The following is a 14,819-nucleotide window of genomic DNA, read 5'->3' on the forward strand; positions in this document are numbered from 1 at the left end:
GACAAAGAGAGTTTAGAGTAGGGGTCCTTTCAAGTCAATTTCAAAATTAAACATTCTAAAGGCATGAGGCCTAGTTGCTCTTCAACAAATTTTAGCATTCTGAAGGCATAAGGCCTAGTTGCTCTTGAACTCCATTAATCATATGTGAGGTACTAATTCTAAGTCCTTTCTCCTTTTTGCATTGGGTTCACACAAACAAAGACAAAACAAGCACAAGGCAATAGTATATTTACACAATAATATGCTCAAGTGAGAAAAAGGCAAATGGCATAAACATAAACATGAGCTCAAATGAGCAAAGGGAAAAGACAATATGAATAAATGAGCAAGAAATTAAATTGCATTAAAGTAAATTGCAAGAATTAAATGCTTGAATTAAAAGTTAGTAATTAGTAGTTAGTATTAGTGTGTCATAAGACAATTTAGCGCTATGTTAAGCAATCGTAAGTGGACTAATGTAGTAGTCACACCTATTTGAGGTCGGTCAATAAAACTATAGGCAAACAAACATAAGTTAGAGATCATGACTAGTAAGCCAAGCTCCTACAACTTGCCATGCCAAAAGAAAAAAAGAATGACCTTGTATGGATTTCAGGTTCTTTGCTTTGACCAAGAAGCAACCTATCTTGGACACAAAGCAATTCACTTGATCTTTGATCAAGTTGAATTTGATTTGGATCAAAGAAGGTTAAGCCTCTCATATGTCAAGGCTAACCACAAATCATTAACTCATTGGTCAAAAGAAAAAGAAGAAGGAAAGAGATGAAGATTGAATGTACAAAATGGAAATTCAAATGACATAACCTAAACATATTGATCAAACATGAATGGAATCAACATCAATCAATGGTAAACAGAAGTGAAATGAATATTAGAAGTCAAGAAAGGTCAAACATATTTTTGTTATTTTTTGGAATTAAAATAATACATAAAATAAAATGAACAAAATGAGGTCAAACTTCAAATCTAATTCAAATCAACTTGGATAAGTCCAATTGGATCATCATAAGTCTAACATGGTCAAACAAGGTTTGACAAATTTTCTCAATATTTTTTGAAAACAGGAACTAATTTTAAACAATTAAAAATGAAGAAAAATCACATAATTGGACTAAAATCTCAAATAAATCTCAAATCAATTAAAAAATTGATGAGAATATTTTTCATAGACTTATCATCATCCAAAGATGTTAAGAAAATATTTTTGGCATTTTTGAATGTCAAAAGGTATTTTAAATGAATTAAAAACAATCAGAAATGAAATAATTCACAAAAAAATATTAAATGGAATCACAAAAATAATTAAAAATCATATTATGAAACTAGAATTTAAGAGAAATTTTTTTGCAATTGGTCCCATATTTTTGTGATTCCAAATAAAGAAGTTATGAATTTTTGAAAATAAAATAGAAATTAAGAAATTAGAAAAAATCTGGAGCGCATGATCCAGCCTCATTAATTGACGTGGATCATCCAAAGGCCATGAAGCGCGCGCTCATTGAATTCCTTAGTCAACAGCATAAACATTGGATTTAAAAAAGTAATTAAAACGCATGGCCATGATTAGATCCTATAAGCCATATCCAAGGGACACAAGGCCAGCCACGTGTGGACGGTGGTGAAAACCACCGTCTTCTCCGGTGAGAAGACAAAATCCGGCCACTAGTTGCAGGTTTTACAACTTTAACCAAACCACACGATCCTTATACCAAATTAAAGCTGGGGTGATGTACATCACCCCTGTAACCTTGGATTGTGCTCTAGATCTCTATGGAAGGAGAAATCAGAGATGGAAAATCCAGGTACTTGATCTGAAGTTCAACAATTCACAAAATTAAAGCCACCATCCGCTTGCCTCTCACACGAGGACTTCAGAAAACCAAACCAACACAAGCAATGCACAGTATATAGTGAGATTCAAAGCAAAACAGTTGAACTGCAAACCTTTTAAGTGCAGCTTTAATGAACACGATCCAACCAAATGCTTGCTTGCAGCTTGACCTTGATGTATGATATGAGAGCTAGGCTTAGGAATTAGTATTGAAATTCAACTAATGTTGTTGAAAATCAAACTGAAAAAATGAAATGGAAACTCAAAATTCCTTTGGTGTGAGGTTGGGAAATGATTTCAGCAGGGTTTCAGGCGCCTTTCGGTTACCAATTGAATGAAGCATGGTGCTTATTTATAGCTGGAGCTGCAAGGAGAGTGTGATGAAAACCGTGTGCATGAGAATTGGATCCTCCATGCATGGGCCTGTACAGGTGCATGTGAGGCCCAAAATTAAATGGTTTTGCATGTTGAACTCAAATGAAGCAAGTTTGGACGTGCAGATTGAATGGCATTGGCTTGTGTATCAAGATTCAACATGAAATGCATAAATGGTCACAAATATTCATCTCTTCGAAAGTCCCATTTAGAAAATCCAAACATAGGCATGTGAGTAATGGTTGGAAAGTTCTTGACATAAGGAACAAAATCTATGTTGAACAAAAATCCATTTGGAGTTTGGAAAATTGTGAAAACTGGTCATGAAGTTCAAGGTACAAAACATGTATTTGAAAAAATTGCCAAAAAGGACCAACTTCAAGCCCTTATGTTTCAATGATTCAAGCCTCAAATGCAAAAACCTTCAACCTAAAAGTTGTAGATATTTTCAAGACAATAAATTTGGACTTAAATTTTACATCATTTGGATTTTTGATGAGAAAGTTATGAGCACTTGAAGTTGGACTTTTTCAAGATTCAATGGCTTTGGTTCAAAGTGACCTATAATGTTTTGTATTATCACATGTGTTTCTTTTAAGATTATGAAATTTTGTCCAACATAACATTTGAAGTGGACATCTAAAACTTTCCAATTCACTTGGTCTCACCTCAAAATCATAAAAAATGAAGGAGTTAGGTCCTTGGGAAGTTGACCCAAAAATAGGGTTTCAGTCAAAATGACCTATAATGTTTTGAAATGAATGATGACCTTCCAAGTTTCAAATGGATTTTTGATGAACATGAAAGTTGTTCATATTGTTATTAATAACATTTTTTCTCTTGGGGTCATCATCATTTGACAAACACATCAAAAGTTAGGTCTCAGTGAATTTCAATTTAGTCAGATGAATTGATTGGTCAACTTCTCAAGTCCAAACTTCAAATCTTGATGAATGAATGATTGAGGACACTCACATAGGATCATATATTCATAAAATTATGAATGAAAGAACTTACTTTGATTGAATTTGATCATAGATTGAGGTTGCTTCATGAGCAAGGCACAGTCAATGCACAGTTGAATTAGGGTTTCCTTGGGAAGCAATCCTCAAGCCCTTTGGTTTATCTTGATCAAATTGACAAATTGAGATACTTGGGAGACATATATGATGATTAAGAGCTTTGGGAACCATTGTCATGCTTGCTTTCATCTTCATCTGGTCATTTCAATGAGCATAGGGGCCTCCTAGGAGCCTTGGATCTCATGATTGCTTGAGCTTCAAAATAAAACAAGTTAGTGACATATTTTTGTGCTTTTGGTTAGTAAACAAAATAAGAAAAGCAATAATATACAATTCAAACATGCTTGGTGGTTTCAAACCAACTCACACAAGTCCTAACCCTAGGGTAAGGAGCCAAGATGTTATGATCCTTGAGGCAAATGCAATGAGCAATGATATGATGCCATGAGGGATCTTAGGGTCAAAATTAGGGTATTAAAACAACCTATAAGCTTTGAATCCTTCAGGGTATCCAAGGAACATACATCTTAGAGCTCTAGGTTCGATCTTATCTTGCCTAATATGGGCATATGCTACACAGCCAAATACTCTAAGTATTTCTAGATTACGTGGATGTTCCGACCAGACTTCTTCAGGTGTCTTCATCCCTAAGTCAGTCGAAGGACACCTATTTATCAAGTATGTTGCAGTCGCAGCAGCCTCAACCCAAAACACCTCCTTCAATCCCACACTAACCAACATGCATCTCACTTTTTCCATAATGATTTGATTAAACCTTTTATCCAAACCATTTTTTGGGGGAGTACATACAGTAGTTATGTGCCTGGTCATACCAGACGTAACATAGTAACTGTCAAGAGCCTCATTGCAAAATTCAAGACCATTGTCAGTCCTTAACCTCTTGACCTTCCTTCCAGTTTGGAGTTCGACTAGAGTCTTCCAACTTTTGAAAACTTCAAAATTTTAATCCTTATGAAATGAATACCCATAACTTTCATGAGTAATCATCAACTATGGATAGAAAATATATTGCACATGAGTGTGAGTGATTTCTTGCAGGCCCCCAAAGATCATCAGGGATATAATCAAGGGATCCATGTGTTCTTTGTTTACCTTTATTAAACTTCACCCTACATGATTTACCAAATACATAGGGTTCACAAACCTCTAGTTTTTGGACCTTATCACCACATTGTATATTTTGTTTCAATAATTCGACCAGGACTCTTTCACCGACATAGTCAAGTCACTTGTGCCACAGGTCAGCCTTCGACACAAGTTTTGTGGATGTCACATCTGCTGAACCACTTACAACCCTAGCCTCAAAGGTATAAAGGCCTTGCCTCTTAATGCCTCTCAAGACTTCCTTCGACCCCTTCATTACCCTTAGGATACTTTTCTCTCCTTTGAAAACATTTATTTTCTTGTCGAATTCACCAAGAGAAATCAAATTCCTCTCAAGATCAGGTACATACTTGACATCAGTCAATAGCCTTATTGATTCATCATGGAGCTTGAATCTCACAGATCCAATTCTTGCAATCTTGTAGGCTCTATTATTTCCCCAGCATCATTGATCTACGATCTTGATCACATAATTCCTCAAACACGTCTTTATTTGGAGTCATATGCCAAGTATAACCTGGATCCATAATCCACTCCTTTCTAGAGTCGCTGCTTGAAACCACCAGGACATCAGATGATTCATAACCATCTTTCATAATGGTTGCATTACCATTATCCTTTCCACTATGATTATTCAAACATTTAGGGCACATCTTTCTTATATGACCCTCCTTCTTACAATGATAACACCTAATAGCAGGAGTATTTCCAACATAAGAATTATGTAGAACTTTACCCTTCTTCTTCTCAAACCTACCATCTTTCTTCAAGAATTTCCTCTTAACCAACAAACCTTCACCAACAGAAGATGGCTTATGCTCATTTCGTTCGTTCAAATCCTTAAAGTACAAAGCTAATTGAACTTTAAAGGTAAACGGATCTCTTCCATATAAGAGAGTTTATTTGAAATGAGCATGAGACTTAGGTAAAACACACAACAACAACAACAACAACAACAACAATGCTTGATATTCACCATCAATCTTGACCTCGATATTCTCAAGATCAAGAATCAACTTGTTAAACATATCTAGCTGCTCAGCCAAGACTTTGTCTTCACTCATCTTGAATGAATACAAATCTTGCTTCAGGTAAAAGTGATTGACTAAAGATTTGGTCATATACAATCCCTCGAGTTTACTCCATACACCCACTGCCGTCTTCTCCTTTGAAACCTGCCTCAAAACCTTATCATTAAGGCTCAAGATTATTGCATTATGGGCTTTCTCGACCATTGTCGTCTTCTCCATCTCCGTTAGGGCAACATCCATCTTCCCCGATCCTTTCAAAGCTTCTAACAAACTCTATTGAACTACTAGGGCCTGCATCTTCATGCGCCACAAACTGAAATCATCCACACCAGTGAATTTCTCAATCTCATACTTATTTGATGACATCTTCTCCTCCACGCTCATCACACCATTTTTTTTGTGAAATTGATGCCTAGAAAACAAAGTATGATTGGTTTCTTGATTAATAAGAAAGCCACAAAGAAAAAGAAAAGAGAGAAGAGAAGAGAAAGAACAATCAAAGTGGTTAAAACTGGATTCTTAATTCAATTACACATTAGGAAACATTGTTTACAATTGAATCTCAACCACATCACTTTCTCCCTCTAATTAGGATTATCAAGAATTTATGGAGAAGTGAGAACTAATATGTTATTTATAAGAAAACTAAACCCTAGTTTTCACTAACATACTAAACAATTTACCCAATAGACTAGCTCAATTAGACATGTTAACTTAAATAACAAGCTAACATATACAACTACATGGAAGAACAAACTTTGACTACGGCATGCACATCTTCGACTACTTTTGAACCATGAAGCTAACCTTGTCGAGACTAGAGTTCAATCCAAATACCATAATACACAATCTTCATATACCTCATCTAGTAAGGTTTGAGCCAAATTATTCCATTATTTACTTTTGGCTAAAATAGTCTATTGGTCCATGTAAGTTAGCGATTTTTTAATTTTGGTCCCTGTAATTATTATTTTTTTGTCTGAGTCCCTATATCTCACTTTTTGTGTTGATTTTAGTCCCTAAAGTCAAAATCCGCAGGTTTCTTACGGATTTTCCATCGAATTTTCCTGCGGATTTTACCTTAGGGACTAAAACCAACACAAAAGTGAGATATAGGGACTCAGACAAAAAAAAAGATACAGGGACCAAAATCAAAAACTCGCTAACTTACAAGGATCAAAATCAAAAACTCGCTAACTTACAGGGACCAAAAGACTATTTAAGTCTTTACTTTTTCTTCTATTGATGTATCCATGCAATTGTGTTTTATATAATTTGCGACTTTTCTGAATTAATTTATTGGTTGAATAAATACACATTGAGGCAATTTTTTGTTATAAACTCTGAGCCCTTTTAAGTCAGTCTCATTTTAATGTTTATATCATTTGCAAACCCCTTGATCCTAAGCCCTTTCTTTCGGTGACATAGCCAAATTAATTAGCCCATGACTTGAAAGATAAATCTTTCCACCAACTCTTTGGAGTTAGGTAGAATTTTAAGTTCCTTATTTCAGGCAAAAGAATAAGCTTGGGTTTTTTCTTAGAAGTGAGCAAAACTTAAGTTTGGGATTGTGGTACAAGTGAAATCGGTTAAAAATAAAAATCATGTGAAAAAGGAAATAAAAAAGTTAAATAACTTCTTAAAAAACGAGAAAAAGAATGAAAAAGACCATCTCTAGTACCAATAGAACAAAGCAAATACTTGTATGAACAGAAATTTGATAAAATAAGGACAACTAGGTACCTAACTCCAAAAGTTTAAGTCTACTCTCTCAAATTATCCTACCTTGACATAAGCCATGTTACTACCCGAATAAGCCTAAAAAATGCGTGTTTAAACGACTTTGATTTACTTCTTTAAAAACTTTTCAAATTAAATATAAAATGCTCATGTATGTTGATTGAGAGGTTACCTTGTCATTTCAAGGGAAATCATAGTGAAATGAGAGACATGTTGAGTATTATTATATTGGATGAATTTTTTCGAATTTTCTTGATTGAAGCTGTGAGCAGAAGTGATGATCTGGTAATAAAAAATTTAAATGGTGATATTCATTGGTTATAGTTAGTATGTTGTTTTTCTGTTGAAATGTGTAGTTGCAAGCAAGTTACTTGAGGACAAACAATAAATTAAGTTTGGGATTGTGATGACACATTGGCATTACATGTTTTCGATAGGAATTTGTAGCAATTTCAATCAAATATGGAGTAAATATGCAGCAAAAGTGTCAAAGAAGTGTTTTGAATGACCAAGTGTGGAGAAAATATGAGCTTAGTGAAAATTGGTGAAAAAAGGCATAAAAAGACGAAAAAGCTATTGGATTTCTCGTGTGCCACCGCGCCTCATTGTGGGCAGGATAACAAGGTATCGTGGGCGCGATAAAAGGCATTGTGGGCACAATGAGCCTTTAATTTATATTTTTCTAATGCATTTGAGTGGCTATAAAAGGAAAATTTTGGTACTTTTACAAAGTTTCTGCGATTTTGATTGAAAGTGACGGAAAATGTACTAGAACGAATTTTAGAGTATTAGAAGTTATTGGAGGTCAACTCTTCAAGGATTTCACATGTTATCTTCATCTTATTTTTTGTTTTTTTATCAATATGAGTAGCTAAACTCCTATGGATTAAATTTTGTTTGATGAATTTGTTTTGAACATGTCAGATCACATGTTTAATTCGATGTTATATGGATAACTGAAGTTATATTTTTGTTTAATTGTCTTTATTCACAATGTTTATTATTTGTGGGCAGGCTGATAATCTGATTTTAGACGAGTAAGGATTATTGGTCCTAAGTTTATGAGTCTGAACTAGGGCAAATTAATCTACTTTCGCCGGTTGAATATGGATATGAGACCTCTAGTAGAAGTTAGTGAGTTGTACACCAAAGAATTTAGTACGGTGGTTTTGTTAGTTTGCCATGAAAATATAACGACATTATCATTTGTATAATGCATTAAACATCAACAGGAGATAAACAAGCGATTCACACAACCTAGTCATTTTCTCATATTCATTTCAGAACAAGTTTAATTTTTGTCAAACAACTCGAAACCCCAATAGTTACTTTTATTATTCGCACAATCGTAATCTTGTTAAATAAAAATCCATGTAAATACGATATCTTTTATTATTACTTCGACACTATCAATATACTTGTCGAAAAATCTATCAATTGCCCTCAATGAATGGGATATTGAATCGACTTACTTTTGAGATGAACCTGATTTTCAACTTCAATTAAACAAGTCTAATTATATTGTTCCCAATTCAACTTTTAACTCTCTTTAACTAATAACTTAAATTACAGTTAGGTATAATAACCAGAAATAGGTAAAATATATACTTATCAAAGAAACAATACAAAGCTTTAGTGGCAACATCTATGTCCCAATCATTTTGATTTACCTTATCACCTCACATATGCCCAACGTTCATTTTGTGGCTATCAAATGGCTCTCGCGGATAGGGCATTTCTGGCCTGCTTTAAATCCTCTATCATATCCATCCAATTTCATGCACAAATAAATAATACTATTTTCTCAAATGCACAAATATTATTTTAACTATTTTTTTCATTTTAATAATGCCCAAAATATCTATAAACAATTATACAATAATCTTGGACACTCCCCCCACAATATCTTATACTCATATGAATTTAATTATATTTAACTTCAATTTTTTTAATTATGATTGATTAATAGTTAAGAGCGATGTATGCACTTGTTTTTCTAATACATACAATAATATTGCAAGAATAAATTTATAAAAATTATATACGTATATCTACAACTCAAATTATATACGTATACAAATTATTTAGTATAATACATTTGACAAGGTGGCACACATTTTGATAGTAACTCCTCACATTTTGATTAAAAATATTATATCTGTTATTTTTGTATAAATTGTTATTTTCATTTTATAAAAAAAGATTAATTATTTTGAAGTGGATCATCACCATCCACCAAATCGGGATAATTTTTTGGAGAAAATAAAAACGACCAAAACTATAATTCAAAGAATCTCTCCTACACACAAACACAAACACTTGGTCTCTCTACCTTTCTATCTCTAACATGGCTATGGCAATGGCGCTTCGTAAGCTTTCATCTTCCGTCAACAAATCTTCACGTCCTCTCTTTTCTGCTTCATCTCTTTACTACAAGGTTCTTCTTCACTTTTCACACTCTTCACTTTTTCAATTCAAATCAAATCAATTCCCATTCATCATCTTATTTATTATTTCCATTTCAATGTAGTCTTCTTTGCCTGATGAAGCTGTTTACGACAAAGAGAATCCACGTGTTACGGTATATCATTGTTGATTGTGAAATCATTTTTTATGCTTGTGATTGATTTCAAAGCTTATTCACTTGTACTATTGTTGTTCATCATGGTTTTCGTTTGAGGAAATTTTGCTTTTTGCAGTGGCCAAAGCAATTGAATTCTCCACTTGAGGTTATTGATCCTGAAATTGCTGATATAATTGAGCTTGAAAAAGCTAGACAGTGGAAGGTATATATATATAGGATTTTTCAGTTTTATCTTATATTTGAGCTTCAAAAGTGTTCGCCAACTGTTTGTTTCATTGTTCTAAAATATTTGCTATAGTGTGGTGAAGCATGATATGGTATACTAAATTTCCCATCTTTAAGATTTTGTTGAAATTTTTTTAATGATACTTGGTTGTGTTTTTTTTCTTTTCTTTTTTGGTGAAGGGGCTGGAACTGATACCATCAGAGAATTTTACTTCTTTATCTGTTATGCAAGCTGTTGGCTCTGTCATGACAAACAAATACAGTGAAGGTTATCCTGGGGCAAGATATTATGGAGGAAATGAGTATGTCAGTTTATCACTTGATTTGTGTGCTTGTTTTTAATAATTCATGGAAGCAAGTGAATATAAAGTAATCATTTTGGATTTCATTCTTGTAAGTACCGAATTGAATCCAATTCAAAGACTGAGCTTCTTGGTTATTATTGCAGGTATATTGACATGGCAGAAACACTATGCCAGAAGCGTGCCTTGGAAGCATTTCGGTTGGATCCTGCTAAATGGGGAGGTAAGAACACAAGAGAAACATATCTGTAAGAAAAAGATGTGGCAAGATTGTACTATATTTTCGCTTTAAGTTTCCTTGTCAGTACATGGTACTTGCTTTGTTGGTTAATTCTTAGCATAAACAAGTATAGTATATCTCTTGTTTGGGCTTAACTTGAGCTCTTGAGTGATATTACTTTCTGAAAAAAATCTTAAATCAACTATGGACATGCTAAGGCTTGAAGTCTGCCATGGACTTTTCTTGTTTGAAAGTTTGAAACAACCTCTCGCGAGCTTTTCCGAGGGTGAATAGATTTATTACTATATTATTACTATAGTGGAAGTTTGCTCATCTTTGTTACCCCTGATTTGCAGTGAATGTGCAGCCTCTGTCTGGTTCGCCTTCAAACTTTCAAGTTTACACTGCATTGTTGAAACCTCATGATAGAATCATGGCACTTGATCTCCCTCATGGAGGGCATCTTTCTCATGGATACCAGGTATTATCAACTTCCATATTTCATTTCCTGGTATGGATTGGCTTATCGTCATGAATTCTGACATATTTCCGAGAATATCTTTTGCCGTTAGCTCACAGCACTTTAATGAAGTATTGAACTTCTACGCATTTATATTTATATTATTGTGGCATTGTTTTTGCTAGTGACACCGTAGTTTATTATATTAAAGATTGTTTACATTTTTCAGACGACTTATGTATGTTCTTTCGAGATGAACACTATTAGTTACTACTATCTTCACTTTGCAGACCGACACCAAAAAGATATCTGCAGTCTCTATATTTTTTGAGACAATGCCATATAGGTTGGATGAAAGCACAGGATACATTGACTATGACCAGGTATTTTGCACTTTCTTTCATCATATTCATGATCCTTTGGAAAATAATCCTCATTTATTAATTATTTTTTTAATTACAATTACTTAGCTTTATCATACTCAAATAAGCACAGTTAAAATAAAGATATTCACATGTTATCTATTTCTCAATTAGGAAGCATAGTATTCAAGTTTCGCTCCTTAAGATCAGAATTTATTCATGTATCACTTTTGTGTCACCTCAGTGTTTATATTCATTGAACAACTTTAAATTGCAGCTAGAGAAATCGGCTACACTCTTCAGGCCAAAGTTAATAGTTGCCGGTGCTAGTGCCTATGCAAGGCTGTATGATTATGCACGCATACGCAAGGTAACTTATAGAAAGTGCAACATGATTTTTCTAAATATAAATAAACTGTCCTCAAAATTTGTTGTTTTTAATTTGAGCGGTTATATGAAACAACTCATGAAACATTTTGCAACTTACAACAGGTTTGCGATAAACAGAAAGCTGTGTTGTTAGCAGATATGGCACATATCAGTGGATTGGTTGCAGCTGGTGTTATCCCTTCACCTTTTGATTATGCAGATGTAGTGACAACCACAACTCACAAGTCACTTCGCGGCCCACGTGGAGCTATGATATTTTTCAGGAAGGGATTAAAAGAAGTCAACAAACAAGGAAAAGAGGTACATCCTCGATGTCCTGAACCAAATTCATTTGATATTGTCTATGCACTAACATATTCTGTTCCATGTTTTGTTTACATTATTTTATCAAGTTTTTCTTATTTCCTTCAAATAAATATTTAAGTTCACGGCATTGTCCAAAAAGAGATACTAATTCTTACTTATTTGAAGGTGTTCTATGACTATGAGGACAAAATCAATCAAGCTGTCTTCCCCGGACTGCAAGGTGGTCCTCACAACCATACCATTACAGGTTTAGCTGTTGCATTGAAGCAGGTAAATAAATAGGAAAATTTACGAAGGCCAATTTTTTCCCTTTTAATTGCGCCACTCTCTAATTCTTTCTTGATATTGTGGTTTTTATGTAAATTAGCGCAACAGACATTGAAATGGATATGAAATAAGCTTTCTTCTTTTTATACTTTTAGCTTAACAAGAGGATTTTTCTGAGGGATGTTGAAGACTGACCAAGTTTATGAGTGATACCGAGTGTGTGTACCGTATGTGATGCATACTCATTAAGTGATAGTAATATCTTCTGTTTTTCCTTTTGTTGATTCAGGCTACAACTCCAGAGTATAGAGCATATCAAGAGCAGGTTCTCAGCAATAGCTCAAAGTTTGCAAAGGTACATTAGAACGGAAAACTCAACTGTCTCTTCTCATAGATATTGGATGTCAACCAACACAAGGGTCGGTCTCCTTGTTGGACCAAAGTGATTAATTTGTTGTGTATTAATAAACATTTAACACTGAATGTATTGCAGGCTCTGAGTGAGAAAGGCTATGATCTTGTTTCCGGTGGGACTGAGAATCATTTAGTTTTGGTGAATCTGAAGAACAAGGTAGATAACTACTTTGACTTTTCATATAAGAATTGTGGAGTCTTCTAAGTTTTGAAATCATAACCTTCAGTGCTAACTATTTGTGTATTAGTTAAGTCATAAAGCTGACATGAAATGACTAATTAGCGATATGATTTTGTTCGAGAGAATTTTTATATGGAGTATGTTAAGTTCTGATCCATAAAAGTTACTGTTTCATCTAAATAATATTTAATTTGAGACTGATTTTCTTTTTCAAAAAAAAAATTGTTCAGGGTATTGATGGGTCCAGAGTTGAGAAAGTGTTGGAATTAGTACATATTGCTGCTAATAAAAACACAGTTCCAGGAGATGTGTCTGCTATGGTTCCTGGTGGCATCAGGATGGGTACAGGCTCTTCATATGAATCATATCTACATTTTGATTTTGATTTGTCCTTGTTCAACTACTTGATCTTGATAACTCTTGTGAATTTCAGGAACTCCTGCGCTTACTTCAAGGGGATTTGTTGAGGAGGATTTCGTTAAGGTAGCAGAGTATTTTGATGCAGCTGTGAGTTTGGCCTTGAAGGTTAAGGCAGAAAGCAAAGGTTCATATATTTTCTGTACCCATCCTGTATCTTGATGTTTGTATGCTGCTGTGTGCTTTGATAAGCTAACGATGTTGTTACCGATGAACTTTTACAATTAGGAACAAAATTAAAGGACTTCGTGGAAGCATTGCAGACATCCTCTTACGTGCAATCAGAGATTTCCAAGCTTAAGCATGATGTTGAGGAGTTTGCAAAACAATTTCCAACCATTGGTTTTGAAAAAGCAACCATGAAGTACAACAAATAAGTAAAAGAAAGTTTCCATCAGGTATTCATTTATGTCAATCACATCATGTCCTTTTAACACAGTTGTTAAATTGTTAATGTATTCTATAGTATGTTGATGAGACAAGCATACTAATTCTTCAATTGTGAAATTTTTGATCATGTGATGTGGTTTTGGATCTGTTTTCTTTTCCGAGACTGAGAAGCTTTTGGCACTTCTGAGTCTAAAATCAAATTTTCTCCACTAGATTATGCAGAACTGCTGTTTGATATTCTCTGATGTATTTTATTTCTTATGTGTCAGTGGCTGTTAACACTATGATGGTCAAGCCCTTCAAGGTGATCAGTTTTATGCTTAATGGAAGAGGAGATTATATATAGCAGATGAAAATCATTAGGATGGAACTTTTTTATGTATGGAACTTGCAAAACTTGATCAGATATCTTCTTGCAATGTATAGATACATATATTTATAATTTATTAAATGTGAATTGCGACTTGCGAGCTTTTAAGCTGTTGTCATGTCAAAGTTTTCAACATTCATTTGGACCCTGTTTAGATAAGCAACTTCTTTAAATACTTATAGCAAGCGCTTAAGTGTGAAATCTAATTAAATGATGATATTTTCCCCTCAATCTACTTTATAGCTAAGCAACATTTAAAATATTCTACCTAGCACTTAGCAAATGCAACTAAGGTCTAGAATAACCAAGTTAAAATCTATATGGGTTGTGATGTAAATTCTTTTTCTTTGTATCACATTCCCATCTCTATTCTTTCAAGATCAATAAGAAATCTCAGCAGTTCCAATGGCTTTATTGCTGTACTAGAAAACGGATTCATTCCACTGAACCAAAATAAAAAAATAACATCAGCCTAGCAATGTTTGGGATTTATGATTCCAAATTGCAGGCTGTTGGAAATGCATTTGCCGCAATCATGCAATCTGAATCGCCGATCATGACAAACTAAATTGACCGGAGAACTCCATATTCTGAAATGAGTTAATCGGTTCAAAATGCAAACTCAAAACAGATCGGACAAGTCAGATTCCATGAATACATGAATTTCAAATTAGATTTTTCAAATGTCAATAGTTGTCACACTGATTCAATGTAAAATGCACGATGGATTAGACAAATCCATCCTAGTTAATGTTAAAGAGTAATTCAAATTCACATTCATTCAAATTGCATTTAAATTAATTTGAA

General features: G+C 33.9%; 1 protein-coding gene across 1 annotated transcript; it reads left to right on the forward strand.

Moving 5' to 3' along the window:
• Window positions 1-9,348: 9,348 nt before the first annotated feature.
• Window positions 9,349-14,115, forward strand: LOC127119706 (serine hydroxymethyltransferase, mitochondrial). Its single transcript, NM_001427391.1, has 16 exons — window positions 9,349-9,561; window positions 9,655-9,705; window positions 9,824-9,910; window positions 10,114-10,235; window positions 10,382-10,458; window positions 10,812-10,936; window positions 11,206-11,298; window positions 11,555-11,647; window positions 11,770-11,967; window positions 12,139-12,243; window positions 12,530-12,595; window positions 12,734-12,811; window positions 13,066-13,177; window positions 13,269-13,379; window positions 13,481-13,650; window positions 13,912-14,115. The coding sequence occupies exons 1-15, from the start codon at window positions 9,472-9,474 to the stop codon at window positions 13,627-13,629; spliced, it is 1,557 nt and encodes a 518-aa protein (NP_001414320.1). The 5' UTR covers window positions 9,349-9,471; the 3' UTR covers window positions 13,630-13,650; window positions 13,912-14,115.
• Window positions 14,116-14,819: the final 704 nt, after the last annotated feature.

Source organism: Lathyrus oleraceus, chromosome 2, assembly GCF_024323335.1.
Source record: "Lathyrus oleraceus cultivar Zhongwan6 chromosome 2, CAAS_Psat_ZW6_1.0, whole genome shotgun sequence".
In the NCBI taxonomy this organism is placed as follows: domain Eukaryota; kingdom Viridiplantae; phylum Streptophyta; class Magnoliopsida; order Fabales; family Fabaceae; genus Lathyrus; species Lathyrus oleraceus.